The following is a 19,069-nucleotide window of genomic DNA, read 5'->3' as shown; positions in this document are numbered from 1 at the left end:
ATAATTTAAAGCAATTTTTATTATGTGAAGTATACAAGTACATATACTTTTTAGCTTCGTCGATTCTCGATTTCATAAAAATTGCTATTATATTTATATTGCATTTATTATATATTTCATATACATACACCGTAAACCAAAAAGCTTCTAGTGCATCAGCAAATTCTCTTAATCAAGATTATCTTAATGCCTGATATTCTTTGTAGATACGATCTGTTCTTTTTTATGCATATATATCTTTAAAAGTATGGATAATTTAAGGAAAATTTCTACAGAGAATATATTAATTGAATTTTGTTCTATAAGTGATAAATTTTATAATTGTACGTATATGTGTATGTGTGTAAATAGTTTTGTGATATAACATTCAAGTGGCAAAATGTAATTAACAATATAATGTATACTGTACACACTATAAACTTTATTTAAACGGTAGGTATAAATAGTAAATATGCAAAATAACCGAGCAACATTACTTCCTTTATTGCTGAGCCTTCCTTTTTTTCTAAAAAGCGAATAATTCGTTTTTTAGAAATATTCTCCTATATAATTGGTGCATAAGGAATTCTCTGGCTGATAGCGTCGACCTATATATGTGTAATATATAGTATCAGTTCACGTCATATAATATTATTTCTTATATTTCGAAGCATTTTTTTTAACAAGCCTAATTTCTTGATGGCCCCTGATAAGATATAATTATCAAATGTAATTAATTTTATATAAATGGCAAATATATTTTAACTAAACGGGTACATATATATAAAAGAGAAGTGTATTGTTTTTTTTTTTTTATCTCGAGTAAAGATCTCCAGCGTATTTTCCGATGGCAATATATTTTAAGATCTCTACATGATATTGATAATATTAAATAGTCGAAAATTTTTGTAGAAAACAAGCCACACATCCGTATTTTAAATGTTTATGAATTCTTTTTTTCTATGTAAATATAATGTTGTAACAAAATTTTTGTTAAACTGAGATTGAAGATTATATACAATACTTTTATAGAATCTGATTTTTTAATATTATTTTTATCGTTCTTTTCACTATTTTATCTTTGAGAAATCAAGAAACATGAATTTAAAATATTAAGTTACTACTATATATAACTCGTTATATCGTAACGTAAGATTATATAGTAATTATTCTTATAAATTAGTCATACATAAATTTTTCTCTAATGTACAATTCTTGCTATGATCAGTCTTTGAACTGACATTAAAGAGGCAAAATATTCTCTATAATTCGTAAACAATTTCTGATTTATTGTTGATGTTATGAAATGAAATCGTTCGTTTGTTTTTAACAAACAGATATTATATATATATATATAGTATTTATTCTCTTTTTCCTTTCCTTTCTTTTTTTTCTGGAACTTAATTAATTTAAAAAAAGAATCTTTTTCTGTTAATCGTTTCTTTTCTGTCAACATTGAAAGGTCATAAATTTTTTTTAGTTCTCATAAAATTTTCTTTTTTTTTTATATAATGTGGATACATGGAAAAAAAACCACATAAATGCTCGACATCAACTTGAAATATATCAAACATATTTATATACAAAAAAATTTCGTTAATTAATATCATAACATTACATTCTTTAATAATAAGAAAGCGGCTCCTGTTAAAAAGCCAATGGTAAAACGTAACAATTTATCATACTTGCGTTTAAAAGAATATAGATATATATTTTTTTATATAGTTAGTACACAATACGTAATGACATTGCTATTTGAAATATTGTGAAAAAATGCAGAGATGAGAGATGAGATTGTACAAATACATGGCCATAGAGTGCTAATTAATATAGCTAATATACATTCTGGGAAACAGTACTTTCGCTGATTATGATTTTTACACAGGTATTAATGTCTTCAACTTCGCGCCTATTCTTCTCAAGTGAGATATTTAATATTAATGGTACAGATGCTGAAAAAGTTTTATGCAAATGCTTACGTCTCTGGTCAAGAAAAGAAAAAAATCCATGATTATTTTATATAATTAAAACGTTTCTCTATAACAGTTTAATTCGCTAATATATCGTGGAATGTGTAAATAAGATGTCAATTTATAATGTCTCATCACTATTATTGAAACTCAATTTGATCTAATAATTATACCAACACTTTGAACACTTGTAAACTTCTATGAATCAATTACGAATCTGAAGTATATTCTTACTAATCTTATGCTATAGATTATGCTATGAGAAATGAAACAGTCACAGAAACACTTAACTCATTCGTAAAATGCCGTTTAATGGTCTGATTGTTGCGACCTAATACTATAATATGCTTTATTATCCGATATTCACTTAAATAGTAAAAAATATTGGCAGATTCAATATTGTTACGCTCTTTTTGTAACATTATTTTCTTTTCTTTTTTTTTTTTGTTTTTGGTTTTTGAGCTCACAATATCAGTAAACCGATAACTCCATGTTGCACTGTTTCTTATATTCTGCGGCTTGTGCGTTAATAAGAACGCCAGTGATACATTAGACACATCTTTGCATTTTTCAAATAAAATATCATTAAAAAAAAAAGTCGTCTATATCCAGCACGATTGACATAAATGGAAAGAAAAAATATAAGAATTAAAATGTTATTTATCAAGTTGGAAGACTTATGTCACCAAAAAGTAATAAATTACGAGCATTTTTTCGGCACAAAAGTATAAATAGCAACAGATGTTTATTAACGGAATAATCTCGCTGCACTATATAAAGTTTCAATATAGGTGCTGCAAATTTACTCATGTATTATATTCATGGATTATGTGTATGAATATTATATAATACACGTTAGATAGCATTTTGACAACAAGATATTGGCAAAGTCAAAAATCTACTTGTGATCTGTTAAAAATCTGAAGTGCTCTTCATTTGAGAAACTCAACTCCCCTCAAATAACAATTATACAGGTATTAGATAAGATCCCGCAAAGGTAAGTTATACAGTATACTAATCCTTGTGAATCCGTGAACCTCTTAATATCATAACTAGATCTTTTCTTGTAATTTTTTATCTTGTACAACTTATGTGTCGCATGTGAAACACTTGTGTAAATATGTTACATATACAGAGCGATGTTAAACCCGTGTCATGTAATTCTATTCAGTATAATTATTTCCAGGATTGGGATAAATAGCTAGTAATAAAGGTCACGTCCCTTGGTACCTCAGTTTACAATAAATTACTATTCACCTAGTATCGATATTATTGGAACACACCATTAATAGTTGTCTTTATATTGTTTCTCTTTCTCGCTTTTGCACGTACAATAGCTTTGCTCGTGAAAAAGACCTCGTCAAATCTATCATTGTCAGTTGTTTATCTTGACAGAGCCTCCACATGACAAATTAAAATAAAAATACAAAGCAAACGTGTATTCTCCATATATATATATATATATATATATATATATATATATATATATATATATATACACACAGCTAATTTGTGAAAAATAAATATTTGCTCATAATTTATGATTACTGGTTAACCACGTAAGGCCTTCATAAAGCCCGTCTCCCGTTGTGGCACAAGATGGCTGAACGTACCAATTTCTATCTCGTATCCTAGTTAATCCCAGTTTCTCTTGTATTTCGTGCGGTTTCATTGCTAAATGAACAAGTACAGATAAAAGTTTATATATTGTGCTAAACTATACAAAAGTATCTATAGCGTATACGATATATTTTATATGCTAGTGAAAAATATAGATATCTTATTTGTATGATTGTAGATCTGTAATATTACTTACCATCAGGAAGATCTTGTTTATTAGCGAAAATTAAGATAATCGCATCACGCATTTCCCTATCATTTATGATTCGATGGAGTTCTTGACGGGCTTCGTCGATTCTATCCCGATCCGCACAATCTACTACAAAAATAAGTCCTTGCGTCCCTGTGTAATAATGACGCCATAACGGACGTATTTTATCTTGGCCACCCACATCCTAAACACAAAGAATACATTTCATTTGATTAAAAAAATTAATGACCAATTAAAAATAATTTTTTAATTAATTTACTTATCTTCATACATTCTCATGAAGGTTCTCAATTGAGACTTACCCATACATTAAATTTAACATTCTTATAGGTAACTGTTTCTACATTGAATCCTACAGTTGGTATAGTTGTCACAGACTGTCCTAGTTTAAGTTTATACAATATTGCTGTATATTTTAATTAAGGAAACAGATTTATATAAGAAAGACATTATAAAGTGAATTATATAATATACACGACAAACTGTAATTGTTACTTATAACTTATAACAGTATATTAGTTAAATTACATAAGAACTCTGAATGTTATAAAAGAAAGTACGAGTGTGAAAGATTGCGTTTGTATAAAAGGATACTTGTTTTTCCAGCAGCATCCAATCCTAACATGAGAATACGCATCTCCTTGTTGCCAAAGATTTTTGACAACAACTTTCCCATTTTGCCAGCTGCGTTCTAGGCACCCGGCACCTGTACTTCAGAAAATGCACCACTTTTATTTTAATAAATCTCGATCTGTCAAACTTGGCTAGCAATGTCATTATTCTGTCACAAATGTCTCATTGTCAGACATAAGGTATACAGTACATATTTTTATTAATTACTATAAGTAGATGTGCATTTTAAAGATTTCGTTTCAATAAGTTATATGTCAAGCATGCGTCACTCATTACTCGTATAATGCAATATTTTTTTTTAATTGGGATGAGATAATAATAAAGATATATATATATATATATATATGTGCAAATGTATGTATATGTACTAGCAAGTATATCTGTTTTTAATGCATTATTATCGCGATTCACGTTTAATATCAATGATTTATTATATGCTACAAATTTCGTTCAGATTCCAATCGCGTAAAGCCGGCGATGACTGGTTTATCGCGGAAAAAAAGGAAAAAGCTCTTCGTGTCAACGAAGCTTGGCGGAAATGAAACACACAATCGCACACCCACACCCACACACAACGTGTATCCATTTAAAGCCTGCGTTTAAATCCCACGCCTTATCTCCGTCCTTATCGCCGTGTGGCATCGATCGACGATTACCTCGGTTATCTCTTAACCCTCCGCTACGAATTTCTCATCGCGAACCGGGTCAGGTGCTGCGGACGACTTCGTTAACGCGGATAAACAGAGACGATGCGGCGGTCAACCGCTTCTCTTAACCTATCCGCGAACATTATCGGTCGCCGCCGCCACCGGCGCCGCCGACGTGTTGTTGTGTATGTATGTACAGGGTGTAGTCCTCGTATGTTTGTTCGTTTTACCTACACTCTTCGCTTTCAAAATAAATCTCCGCGAATCGTTTCAGTTGCACTCTCCGCACTTTCTCCCGCCGGGACCTGAATATTAAGAGCCGGTGAAAGAACCAAGTATATACATTTTACATTTTAGAAATATTTTCGGTAACTCAAATAGACAAGAGTAAAATCGACTCGATGTTCCTTTACTCGTTTCGCAACGCTTTAGATTTAAAGAAGTCTCTCGCTTACCTTAATATCCTATTTATTTTAACCTGTCAATTGCACTTTTAGCATTTGAAATAAAATTGGGAATATGTACAATTTCAGATTACAGATAGAAACGGATAACGTAAGAGGTGCAGTTAAAATCAATTTGAAAATATATGCGAAAAGTTTAATAAAAGCGCGGCTGAAACATATATACTTTCAACGGACGCGCATTTTAGAAAGGGGAAAAACTGACCGAGGTGTAGATAGTGCAAAAGAAAGGAGCGCATGGGATCGCGTCGTGCCGCGCGAATTCTTGCGAAACGGGAGTAAAGGCGCGTTCGCGTGTGAGCGACCCGAGACGGATAAACCTTTTTATCGCTACAATTCGCTGACATTAGCACAGCCGCGTTACATCCGCTGAGATGAACTTTTCCGTAAATGAACGGAATCTTCCGCGACGACGAACGAGAGGCGTCTCGTTGACAATCGGACCCGTGGAGGCTCGATCGCCGTCTACCGGGCGGACGCGCGGGGATCGCGGGGAGAGGCACGCGGGACAACTCACCGAGAAACATCTACGACGGAGCAGAGCGAGTACTTTACTGCTGACGTTACTGCGCGGACACATCACAACACTGCACATAACTCTACGCCGTCGTCGGTGAGGATGAGGTATCGCCTAGGCATCGTCGCGCGCTCGTGGTAGCGTTATTTCATCGTCGCGACGACGGCATCATCATCATCATCGTCGTCGTCGTCGTCGTCGTTGTCGTCGTCACGTCTCTCCCTTCGTAAAAGTCACGGGGCGCGTGCAAAACGCGGCGCGATCAGCGCCATCGCTCTTCGTCTACGATCACTAAATACCCGCATCCGCGAAATTACCGGTAGGTATTGCAGGTCTCTTCGTTTCAACCGCGCTCTCTCCCTCTTATTTTTAGTGTTTTTATACAGGGTATGAGACAAATCAATTAGTGCAAAAAAAAAACAAATGATTGTTTAAAAAAATACATTGTAAATAATTTTCTTAAAAACAATTATTTTTTATACTAATTGATTTGTCTCGTTATTCTGTACATAAAAGTATTACGGTAAGATTATCGAAAACTGAATATTTTACGAAATATTTCATTTTTTATATCAAAATATGTCAAATTATATAAAATATAAAATAACTCAAAAAGTACTTAATGAAAAAATACTTTATTATAGTGTTTTGAAAAGCTCTCGAGGTAAGCTATAAGAATATGCAATAAAAAATAGGGGATTCCATTTAAGAAATTAAAGATGTCCTTGACTTGACCTTAACGATGCCATCCAAGGTCAAATCAATGACACCATCTTGTATTCCCCTCAAAACCATACAATTTTTGTTGAAAACATTTTTCTCTAAAATGCTTAGTTTTTGAAAGAAAAGGGGTGTACGGGTGGTCTAGGACACCCTGTATATTAGCGTACAGAGTAAATTAAAACACAATATCGGCGAAAAAAATTATATTCGCGACTATAAAATTAAAATATATATATAAGAAAATGTATAATGTATTAAAAATTAAATATATAATACACAATACTTAAAAAAAGAAAAACTATGAAAACGAACAAATTAATTTTATATTTGACGTTATTAAAACATCAGATATAAAATTAATTTGTTTGGTTTTATAATTTATATATATATATATTGTGTATTAATATATATTTAATTTTGAATATATTAAATATTTTCTTATATATATTTTTTAATCTTTGAAGAGAGAAAGGAAAAGAGTGTAGAAAATGCGGTTTGAAATCTTTTTCACATCTATTTGCTTTAATTAAGTTCTAAGATTTAAAAAAAAAAAAAAAAAAAAAAAAAAAAAAAAAAAAAAAAAAAACAGAAACAAGTGAAATAAAAAAGTAAAAAAGATAATTCTAAAGACTAATAAATTTGTTGTCAAAATATTGTGTTATCAAAAGAATCTTCTTTTTCCATAAATGTTTAAAGAAGCATCTTAACAATGTTTGAACGTGTATGTATTATGATTTTTATTCGATAAAACTTAATTACTCATTATTATCTTGCAACGTATACGTCATAATAATGGCAATAACAGACTTATCAGTCATTTGCTTTTGCAAAGATTAAGACCGATATAATAACCGAGTATGAGAATATAAGATTATTTAAAAATATAAGAGTGTAAAAACGTATACGCGAATAAGATATAAGAGGATCATTTGAACTCTCGCTTGTGCGTGTATTATTAGTTAAATGCAGCAGAATTTTTCACTTTCATTTTTCTTCTTTAAAGTCGAAAATATTCTTAATTATTTCAAATATAGAAAATAATGTGTATATAAAGAAAGAGAGGAGAGGAATGGAGAAAAAGAGATAAGATAAACTCTTTATCATTATCTTTAATTATTACCAGGGTTGGGAATGTTCTTCTATAAAAGTAACGCGTTTACACCGTTACCGTTACTTGGAAAGTAACGATTCGTTACTTTTTTTCGTTATGCTTCTTTTTTTCGTAATGCTAAAATAAGCTATTTAGATTATAAAATTATTTAATAATCAATATTAAATGTAATAATCTATGTTACAATTAAAAACTCTAAATTAGTCTGTATATATATATAGCAAGCGTTTTTTATATTAAACTTATATTTAATGTTTCTAATTTTTTATGTTAATATCTTTACTTTTTAATACACTTATCTTTATAGGAATTTAAATTGTAATTCGCAAATTTCAATTTTGTCGAAAATTTTTATCAAACATTGTTTTCAATTATTGATAAGAGAAATATTTTGATATTATTAAAAGTTTATTCCAATATTCACTATCGGTATTGTAAAATCTATAATTTACGTTACTTATAGATTTTCAATACTGGCAGTGACTATCAGAATGCAGCCTATATGATAGAAGGCTACAAAATATCTTTCAAAAAAATACGTCTATCGAAATAAGATATAAGATAATGAAGAACCAAAAAATAACGATAAAAGTAACGGCTGATTCGTTACCGTTACCGTAAAAAATGTAACGACGTTACCGTTACCGTTACAAACAAGAAAAAAGTAACTGTAACGGTGTAACGATGACGTTACAAAAGTAACGCGTCACTTCCCAATCCTGATTATTAACTACATTCGATACTTAAACATCCAAATAATTAATTAATATATGACGAATAATTTATTATTATTATTATTATTATTATTATTTATTTATTTATTATTATTATACATATCGTTTCTCACAGAAATATCGGTTCTTCTTCTTTTTTTTTTCTTTTTCTTGTATAATTCGAATAAAAAAATATATATTTTTCGAATTACATCCAAATTTTCGCGTACATTAATTCGCAAATCAAATTTACAAAGTCGAAATCAGGATCACAATCGCTGTGATGGAAACGTATGTTCAAATAAGCTGCGTTATAAACATCCCGAAGAGAGAGAGAGAGAGAACAAACCGGTAAAGTACCAGTTTCTTCGAAATCTGTCTCCTTTCGCGCTCGCCTTTCGGCGTGCCGGGCCGGAAGTAGGGCAGAGAAAATCTTCAGTTAACATAGATATTTTATGACGGTTTATCGTTCGAATTTCACAAAAAAATGCTCCTTATCAACGTCGCTTTAAGAATCGTCTCTTTTTTTTGTTCAGCTCAATCGTCGAGGAGAAAGGACGAAGGGCCCCCGCTGAACGCGCAGGTTATCCGTCGTGGAAGAGACATGACATTTCTCAGCGTTGACAGCTATGGCCGGTGACAGCTCGTCGTGCGGGACGGTGGCGAAGAAAAAGAGAATTGTAGAGAGGTCCGGCCGAGCGGGAGGGGCCGATAAGAGAAATCGAATCGGGCTACGTGGAATGGTATCGTGAAAGTGAAGGTGAACGTCGCCGCCACGAGACAGGCCGATCGAGCCCGATGAATACCTGTTGCTGGACCGTAACTGGTCCTCTCCCTATCGTCTCCGATCGTTCTTTTCCTCGCTGCTCTCGCGTCTACGACGCACGCCGCTGTATCGAGGAATTTATTTACGGATTACACGCGAGACGATAAACGCGAAACGCGATAAGGTGATATATTTTATACAACTTTGTCCGCGCGCAAGTGTCAAACGAAGTCTGTCGACGAGTATGGAAGGTCTAAAGAAGAAACTGAGCGAGTACAATCAGGAACATCTGCTCGGATTTTGGGAGGAGCTGACGGACGAGGAGAGAAACCAATTGGAGAATGATATAGAAGAGTTGGATCTGCAAGAGACCGTTGCGTACTTTAAGAAAGCTGTGGAATCCTCTCAGCGCATCGGTCAAGGTACACTGGATGACAAGGTACGACCGATCGACGAGACAAAGATCGCCTCTGTTAAGACCACGACGAAGGAAGAATTGAAGAGGTATGAGGAACTTGGTTTGAGAGAAGTCGCTGAGAGCCGTGTTGCTGTATTATTGATGGCAGGTGGTCAAGGCACGCGTCTAGGAGTGACCTATCCCAAGGGAATGTACGATGTCGATTTGCCATCTGGTAAAACACTCTTCCAGCTGCAGGCGGAAAGGATACTTCGTTTGCAAAATATGGCAGAACAACATTGTGGAAAATGTGGAGAGATAACTTGGTACGTAATTAAAAGAGATCTTTGTTAGTTGAGACAAAGTATATAAGTATACACCATAATGTATCATAAGGAAAAGGAGGTGGGCAAAGATGTCGATTAAATTTTATTTATTTGTTTTTTTTTCTTTTTCAGGTACATTCTTACTAGTGACGCTACTCATGACGACACTGTCGCATATCTCAGTCAACATGACTATTTTGGTTTAAAAGAAAAAAATGTCAGAGCCTTTAAACAAGGCATGCTGCCGTGTTTTACCTTCGACGGGAAAATTATTTTGGACGCCAAGCATCGGATTTCCAAAGCACCCGATGGTAACGGAGGATTGTATCGCGCATTGAAGAATCATAAAATATTGGACGACATGGTGCAGCATCGTATCCGGAGTATTCACGCGCATTCCGTAGACAACATCTTGGTGAAAGTAGCGGATCCTATATTTATAGGATATTGCTTGCTCTCCGAAACGGATTGCGGAGTTAAAGTTATTGAAAAATCTTCCCCCTCTGAAGCGGTTGGCGTAGTTTGCAAGGCATGTATACTTTTATATATATATATATTTTCTCTTTTTGTGTTACAAATTAAATTTATATCTCGTACAAATACTTTGTGCAATCTAAAATTTTTATTTTGATTAATGTAGGTGGAGGATCATTATCAGGTAGTAGAATACAGCGAGATCACGAAGGAGACCGCGGAACTCCGTCACGACAATGGACAACTGGTATACAACGCCGCCAACATATGCAATCACTACTTTACGATTGATTTTCTAAAAGACATTGTATACTTTCACGAGGAAGATTTGATTCTACACGTGGCGAAGAAGAAAATTCCGTACGTTAACGATGAGGGGGAAAGAATCACTCCGAAAATTCCCAATGGTATCAAAATAGAGAAATTTGTGTTTGACGTGTTTCCTTTCGCGAAGAATTTCGCGGTTTGGCAGGGAACTCGTGAGGAAGAATTCAGCCCGTTGAAGAATTCAAATTCCGCCGGTCAAGATTGCTCGAGTACTGCTCGCATCGATCTGTTCAATCTACATAAGAAATGGTTATTGGACGCAGGCGCGAAAGACGTCGGCGACAGCGTCGAGATCTCTCCTTTACTTTCATACGCGGGAGAGAATCTGGATCAAATCGCGAATAATCAATCTTTCGCAGGACCGCAAGTTCTCGAATAATAAAAATACGAATAAAAAAGATTCCGCCGACTTATGGTAACGAGATATCTTGGAAACAATTGACATTTACATTCCTCTGTGATGAAATAAGATTAAGTGTGTAAGTAATATCATCTATAATAATTATATTTTATAATATTGGTTTTGAGATTTATATACAACTTACAAGCTTTCAAAATTAACAATCATATTTACAATGATGGAACTGATTATTATCTGAATGAAAGAAATAGGAATATAAATAAGCATGATATTAATAACTGTGCATCGAATTTTCGGCTGGTATAAATTCAAATATATATAATTCGGTGATAAACTCACAATATATTGTAAGTGATATAAATATATATATATATATATATATATATATTTACACATATATATCATCATTTTTATATACTGTTAGGTATGTTAAATAAAAATTGAATATACAAAAGTTTTCGGTTATTAGTGAATTTTAAACTATGCATAGATTAGCAATTTTCACTTTTATTATAAGCAAATTCAAGTTTAAAAAATAAATATTTTAAAAACAAAGAATTATCCTTTCATCCAACAAACTGTTTTTATGAGACCACTATTATTTATAAAAACCGTATCTCAGATTAAATTAAAGAAATAAAGTTGTGGTTTTTTTTAATCAACAAATCATGATAAATAGAATATTTAGACATTGTGCAATTGGAAAATCTCAAATCTGGAAGCGGAAGACATTAATGTTCTGTTTAGTATACATAAGAAATTTTAAAATTATAATATTGTTCAATCATATTTATAGTTAACAGTAAAGATTTTAAATTTGCAAACAATGGAGATGTTTGTGTATGCCTCTTAATAAAAGGAAGAAAAATTTTATAAATTGTAAGATTCCAAAATGCATTTTTGAAAGGATACAAAATGATACAAGTATTTGTGCCATTTCTTAAGAATTTTCATATACAGAGAAATTAAAATTAGAGTATATATGAACGCACGTTTAATATAATATATGATACTTGTTATTTTAAATCAAGTACATATACATTTTCACAAGCCAAGGTCATTCTCACGTATGTTTACAATTATTGCAAGGATAATGATCGATCTCTCGTAGCATACACACTTTTTAAATTTCCTTTTATAAACATTGTTTAAACCAGATTAATAATCATGGAGAATGTGAGAACCATAAACGAATATTATACTAATCTCGAATATGGTATAAATGATAAAAAGGTTAGTATAAGTATGAATTATATATATATATAAACGTAATTATTAATTTTTTATTAAGCCAATTATGTGATTTAATATTATTATTAAAAACAAAAAGAGAAAATATTTTGTCTATATTGTAAAATATATAGATAGTATTATGTACTTTTTTTTAGGAAGCACTAAAGAAAATATCCGATTTATATTTGGAATTAGACTTTGAAGATGTTAATAATTTTGCAGTTAGGTAAATAAATGTATAAATTTCAACAAATAACGTAATAGAAATGTGATAGCTTTTATTTTTCTCATATTTGTAGCATGCATATGTATTTATTTTGTATTGTTTTTTTTTCTAATTTTTTTTTACAGACTCAGCGAAACAGCATTAATAATGCAAGACAATATTCTTCTTTTTCTATCAGTTTGTGAACATATAGATGTGGTTAACAGTATTATTGATTATTTAAAATATTTTAGTACACAATTTATGCATGACACAAAAGGTACGCGTATAATAAAGTATTCTTATAAATGTAATTATGAAAATATATTGATATTACATTCTTTGTATTTTTATCAATTTTATTTTATTATAGTTTTTTATTTTATTTATAAGTAACAATAGCATCGTATAATATTCACATAAGATTCTCTTTCGTTTTCTAGGCGAATTTAAGAATAAATCTAGCTTAATCGCATCGTTGATGAGTACAATTTTTAATATAAGTTTAGAACCAGAAGTGCAACTATTTTTGGAAAATGCTATCGTGTAATTAATCAGTGCAAAATATTTTTTACATATTTATTAAGAATATAATAAATCAATAATTTCTTTTATTATATTAAAGTAGATTTTATATCATATCTTATACATATTACTCTCTAATATTTTAGTTTTAGTAAATATTTTATATTTTAGTAAAAATTCAGAGGTACAAGATGCTGTACACAAAGACACTAAAATTCTAGTTTCAGGTATTAATATATTCAGAAAATTAATATATTTAAAATATAATTTAAATATTATCTCTCTCATATTTTCAAAAACTTTTGAGTATTAAAAATTAATAATTTTTATAATTAGTACATATAAGATTAGTATATAAACAGTTTTTGTATAAACAGTATCTTTTAAATTTTATTTATAGAGCAAAAGATTGCTATGATACTTCTTGAAGAATCAGATTTATATGCATTTATTAGCTATTTGAAAATTAAAAACGTTGCGTCTTGTTTAAATAAAATTTGGGTCCAAGTATCAATAAAAGAGGCTTTTCAATGGCATATAAAGAAATATTTTGGACATTTAAGTGTTCCCATTCATATATTTCAATCAAAGCAAGAATTATTTTCATTAGAAACATTTTGTATGGAATTTAGGATGTTTTCCATATGGTCAGAAGATATTGTAGGTGCAAGAAACTTAGCCATGTCCTTGAAGGTAAATCATTTAAATTACAAACACAATTTTGTGACATTATGGTTATTAAAACAATATCTTTTCTTTTAAAAGGGACATGTTGTATTCATAAATACACATATGAATTTTTGCGCTAGTATCTTATTACCTTACGCAAAACTACTTGACCTTATATTTCATTATGAAGATAAATCTAATGAGTGCTTAATGAAATCAGAAACAGGTAAAAAATCTAATTTGTTTTATAATGGCATGTGGCAAAAACCTGTAATAAATACATATTGGAAACACAATGATATGTTATTGGCAAATGCAACAAGGTACAAATAGATGTATTTACTTCTCTGATCTTATTTTATAATAATTTTTGAATTGAAAAAAATTAATATATATTAAACGTTTAACTTAATCATTTCATTTATTGTAGTGAAGATATGACGAAATGCGTAGAGTCAGCTATAGAAGGATTTAAAACTTGGAGTGCTAAGTCCATTAATTCTAGAATGCATGTATTATCCCGGCTTGCATTAATATTAGAATACAAGAAGTATGTAAATTATTAAAAAGTGTTTCTATATTTCTATTTTTTTAATTTTAATTCATTATTATTTAATTTGATAATTTTTTTATAATCTTTTCTTTTTTCTCTTTCTTTTAGCGAATCTTTATTAGCGGATACAATATCAAAATGGTTAAAATTGCCATATTTTTCTATTAATCAATTGACTCATCATGAAATTGAATTTAAACAACAAAAATTTGAAATAACAAAAATTCGTATACCAAGAGGTGTTATTCTTCTTGAAGAGAAAGAGAAAGTTACTATGTTTCTTGAATTAACACAAAGTTTAATTACTGGCAATTCTGTTATTGTGATATGTAAACCAGATTTGTGTATTCTACCACTTTATTGCGACATATTTTCAACAGCTACAATACCACCGGGTGTTATAAATTTCTTGTCAAGTGAATTTATACAGAACGTTAATTATGATGAACTTGCAGCATTAAACCCAGAGGAAGTATATTCATATCTTACTATGAACAAGCATATTGTAGTTTGCCTTAAATAATTTTGATAACATAGCATGTATTTCAATTGTTCAATTTCAAATGTTACCGAGTTATTAGAGATTTAATTAAGATTTAATATTATTTTATAGAACATACACATAAATTATGAATACACATGTGTGTTTACGCATTATTTCGATACATTACATATTAAGTATTTATTTAAAATTTAGAATAATGATTCTCAGTTATCTATTAATTAATTTTTTGAAACGAAAATCTATAGTGAAATGGTAATATTTTTTTTTTATATCATGACATTCTTTAGTTCTATATCATAAAAGATTGTTTCTTATGATGGTTAATTGAAGTTTAAGATTGTTAATTGAAGATTGTCAAAATTATAAATGTGTTCTTTTTATATCAACATTGTAAAATTTACGTTTTAATCTTTTGTTTTACATGTATCATAATTATTAAATAAAATACTAATTACAATAATAGTGAGTGATTAAATAATAAAAGACTAACATAAGACTGTAAAATAAAAATATTTAGTCAATATCCATAATATAAATGAATATTTAAACATATAATGTGACTTTTTTTTGAAAGCCTAAAGCATACAGTGGAAGATTTAAAAGAGGTTTGGCATACATAAAAAAATTTCAAATTGTATATGTTTCATTATATTTAACTTTGAAGACATAAGTAATACAAATTTGTGATTTAAACAAAAGGAAAAATTGTTTTATGAATTGTCAGAACATAATATATAAGTATCTAAAAAGATGCAGTAGAGCGAGAAATATCTGTTATTTCTTAAAAAATGTATATATATAGAACAAAGAAATAAACGTTTTTGTAATATAAAAAGCACATTACAGATTGTTTACACATTTCTCTTTTCAATCTTTAGTGCGTCTTTTTATTTTAGAATAATATTATATGAAAATGTTATTAGTTTTAAAATGCTTTGCATAATCACCGATTTATTGTTTTGTATCAAAATATACATTTTTTGCACAAACATCAAGGTCGTTTTCCTACGCGTCATTGTCATACGAAGATAACGACCAATTTCTCGTAGTCGTATTCTTTATTAATTTTGTTTATTGTGAAATATAATTGAAATAAAATTTATAATGAGTATTAGCATGTATGAACGAGTGAAAATTATAAATGAATATTATACTTATTTAGAATATAAAGACATCAGAAGGGTGAGTATAAATATATAAATAAAACATGTAAATATATATAATATAATATTGTGTACTTTTAGGAAGCACTAGGAAGAATATGCGCTTTATCCAAGATATTAAAATTTGAGGATACTCACGATGTTTCATTAAGGTAAATAAACTTAAATTTATAAGCTGCAAATATGATGTGATAAAAATAATGTAAAAGTTGCTTTTATCTTTGTTATATATTTTTTACGATTTATAGATTTTTTGAGACAGCAACATTAATAAAAAAGAATTTGAGAGTTTTTATGGCAGCTTGTGAACATGTAGATGTCATTACCAATATTATTGATTACTTCATTCATTTTGCTGTAATTTTTAAATTCGATAATGTGTCTGGTATGTATAACATTTTTGCAATTGCGATTTCAAGAATATATATTGATAATATATATGTTATTTGCATCTTTACCATAATTATAGTTCATCATAATTTTTTTTATATAATAAATGGCACTCATCATTATCATAGAGATGTAGAAAATATATATTGCGCGTATCGAACAAATGTTGCATCAAAATTAGAAAAAGAACGCAATAATGTCTCAGAAGTCTGGTTTTTCTCTGTTCGAGACATTGTGTTCTTTTTCTGATTTTGGCGCACGAATTTGGCGCTAATATACATATAACATAACATATATACTATGTCTATATTTCCTATAATATTTCTAGTTCTAACTTTTATTTCTATTTCCCAAATTTCCTATAATAATAATCTATATTTATGCTCATTATTATATATCTATATAATAACAGTACACACATTATATATACGAACTTCTTTTATTCTCCAGCAAATAATAATGATGAGAAAACCATATTAATAATGCTTACAATCTACAATATGTATAAGGAACATGCAATTCAAATATTTTTAGAAACTGCTATCATGTAATTATTTTTTAAAAACTCTTCGTAAGAACTCTTACACTCTTGCTGTATTATATTAGTTGATTAATATTTTATTGGTCATGCATTACTATATTGAAATTGATATTATTATCAATATTTCACATATTTTTATATTTTAGCAAGAATTCACAAATGCAAATATATAATCATTACAAAGAAGCTATATGTAAGAAAAATATATTTTTATATATAAGATATAACTTAAAAAATCATAGTTTTATTTTATATTTAATCATTAGATATTTTATTTAGGCCCAGATATTAAAATGATACTTCTCGAAGATTCAGATTTGTACGCAGTTATTAACTGTCTGAAGACTAGAAACGTTTTGTTTCAATTAGATAAAATTTGGGTTCAAGAATCAATAAAACAAATTTTTGCATGGTATTTAAAGAAATATTTTGAGTATCTGCATATAAATTTTTATACATTTCGATCAAGACAAGAATTACTTACACTCTGTACATCTACATATAGCGTACATATAGTTTCCATATGGTCAGAAGATATTATAGCTGCAAAGAATTTAGCAGAATCTTTAAATGTACATTATTATATAAGAATAATATAACTATAATATTAACACAAATCATTTTGTTAAAATAATATTTATTTTTAACAGGTAGATGTTTCATTCATAAATTCACACATGGATTTTTGTCCTGGTATCATGCTTCCATACATAGATATATACTTCAAACCGTTATATGATTCTTTCAATTTACAAAAAATGGACAAACATGTATGTACAAATCCAATTAATTTAACTGCACATAAAGGTTTAATATATGATCTGTTTTATGATGGCATGTGGCAAAAACCTAAGAAAGATACATATTGGATACATAATAATATTTTATTGGCAAATGCAATTTGGTATAAATATCCATACTTGATTGCAATAATTCTTATCCCAAAACATTTAGCAAAATATATTAAACTTGTAATTATTAAACTTATTGTAGCGAAGATATTATGGAGTGTATTGAATCAGCTACAGAAGGATTCCAAATTTGGAGTACTATGTCTAATGATTCAAGAATGCAACTATTATTAAAGTTTGTATCTATGCTAGAATGTAACGGGTATGTTTTAAGTTAATTTTATAATGTTTTATTTCTTATATATTTGTATGCGTTTATTCTGTCTTGACACTCTTTTATAATTTTACCTTTTTTTTTAGTAAATTTTCATTGGCCAAAATAGTATCAAATTGGATAAAGTTGCCATACATTTATGGAAGTCTGATACATTGCTTTCAAACTGAAAGATTTGAAGTAATAAAAACTCGTAAGCCACAAGGTACTGTTATTCTTAAGGAGAAAGATGAAATTACTTTGTTTTGTGAATTAACACAAAGTTTAATTATTGGTAATTCTGTCATCGTGATATGTAACCCAGATTTGTGTACTCTGGCACCATATTGTGATATGTTTAAAATATCTGGGATACCTTCGGGTGTTATAAATCTCTTGTCAAGCAAAAACACTGACTTTAGATATGATACAATTAGTAATGCAACGGTAAATGAAATATTTGAAACTCTCACTGAGGTCAAACATATTGTAGTTTCTTATAAATAATTTTAATAATGTAAGTGCTCTAATGTTTACAATAAGAACTACGCAGATATATACACACATGTATAAACTCATTCATATATATTTAAAAAATATGATTCCAGAGGGATTCTAATTTTTCTTGTATTAAGTTTTTTAAATTAATTTTTCAAAATAAAATTGATAGAGAATCAAAGAACTTCTCCCGTTTATCCTTACATTTTGTGATATAATTCTCGTCTAATTCTATGACAAAAGATTGTATGTCATGATTATTGTTGATATCAAGAAATTATAGATATGCTAAATATAATTAAATTAATATTTTGTATAATTTATGTAACACTGTTTTACATACGTTACAATTAATCACAATTAAAACAAAAGATCAAATATAAATTTACAAAATAAAAATATTTTATCGACAATCATGATAAATGAATATCTAGAAACGATGCG

The 19,069-nt window shown here is 29.4% G+C and overlaps 5 protein-coding genes across 8 annotated transcripts; 4 read left to right on the top strand and 1 right to left on the bottom strand.

Moving 5' to 3' along the window:
- Nucleotides 1-1,524: 1,524 nt before the first annotated feature.
- Arf51f (ADP-ribosylation factor 6) lies at nucleotides 1,525-6,276 on the bottom strand. Of its 4 annotated transcripts, none has more exons than XM_070305733.1 (6): nucleotides 6,042-6,276; nucleotides 5,070-5,365; nucleotides 4,375-4,491; nucleotides 4,083-4,186; nucleotides 3,766-3,964; nucleotides 1,525-3,623 (listed from the first exon to the last, which is right to left on the bottom strand). In XM_070305733.1, exons 3-6 carry the CDS (start codon nucleotides 4,454-4,456, stop codon nucleotides 3,481-3,483), a joined length of 528 nt encoding a protein of 175 aa, XP_070161834.1. In that variant the 5' UTR covers nucleotides 4,457-4,491; nucleotides 5,070-5,365; nucleotides 6,042-6,276; the 3' UTR covers nucleotides 1,525-3,480. The 4 variants fall into 4 exon arrangements, with proteins under 4 accessions (XP_070161834.1, XP_070161833.1, XP_070161835.1 ...); XM_070305732.1 differs by having other exon boundaries at nucleotides 4,375-4,486; XM_070305734.1 differs by lacking the exon at nucleotides 5,070-5,365.
- On the top strand, nucleotides 5,843-11,605 carry Mmy (UDP-N-acetylglucosamine pyrophosphorylase mmy). The gene is made up of 4 exons (XM_070305730.1): nucleotides 5,843-6,360; nucleotides 9,125-10,077; nucleotides 10,210-10,606; nucleotides 10,718-11,605. Exons 2-4 carry the CDS (start codon nucleotides 9,599-9,601, stop codon nucleotides 11,255-11,257), a joined length of 1,416 nt encoding a protein of 471 aa, XP_070161831.1. The 5' UTR covers nucleotides 5,843-6,360; nucleotides 9,125-9,598; the 3' UTR covers nucleotides 11,258-11,605.
- A 174-nt stretch (nucleotides 11,606-11,779) lies between these two features.
- Nucleotides 11,780-13,227, top strand: LOC138938948 (uncharacterized). The gene is made up of 4 exons (XM_070306367.1): nucleotides 11,780-12,472; nucleotides 12,628-12,698; nucleotides 12,824-12,957; nucleotides 13,121-13,227. Exons 1-4 carry the CDS (start codon nucleotides 12,407-12,409, stop codon nucleotides 13,225-13,227), a joined length of 378 nt encoding a protein of 125 aa, XP_070162468.1. The 5' UTR covers nucleotides 11,780-12,406.
- Nucleotides 13,228-13,616: 389 nt separating this feature from the next.
- LOC138938928 (uncharacterized) lies at nucleotides 13,617-14,948 on the top strand. Its single transcript, XM_070306343.1, has 4 exons — nucleotides 13,617-13,895; nucleotides 13,968-14,194; nucleotides 14,302-14,421; nucleotides 14,533-14,948. The coding sequence occupies exons 1-4, from the start codon at nucleotides 13,617-13,619 to the stop codon at nucleotides 14,945-14,947; spliced, it is 1,041 nt and encodes a 346-aa protein (XP_070162444.1). The 3' UTR covers nucleotide 14,948.
- A 2,368-nt stretch (nucleotides 14,949-17,316) lies between these two features.
- On the top strand, nucleotides 17,317-18,634 carry LOC138938946 (uncharacterized). The gene is made up of 4 exons (XM_070306366.1): nucleotides 17,317-17,595; nucleotides 17,674-17,927; nucleotides 18,017-18,136; nucleotides 18,235-18,634. Exons 1-4 carry the CDS (start codon nucleotides 17,317-17,319, stop codon nucleotides 18,632-18,634), a joined length of 1,053 nt encoding a protein of 350 aa, XP_070162467.1.
- Nucleotides 18,635-19,069: the final 435 nt, after the last annotated feature.

This window comes from Polyergus mexicanus, unplaced genomic scaffold, assembly GCF_030449975.1.
Source record: "Polyergus mexicanus isolate NDT 795.1 unplaced genomic scaffold, iyPolMexi1.0 SCAF_13, whole genome shotgun sequence".
NCBI lineage: Eukaryota > Metazoa > Arthropoda > Insecta > Hymenoptera > Formicidae > Polyergus > Polyergus mexicanus.
This window is presented reverse-complemented; position numbering and strand designations above follow the sequence as displayed.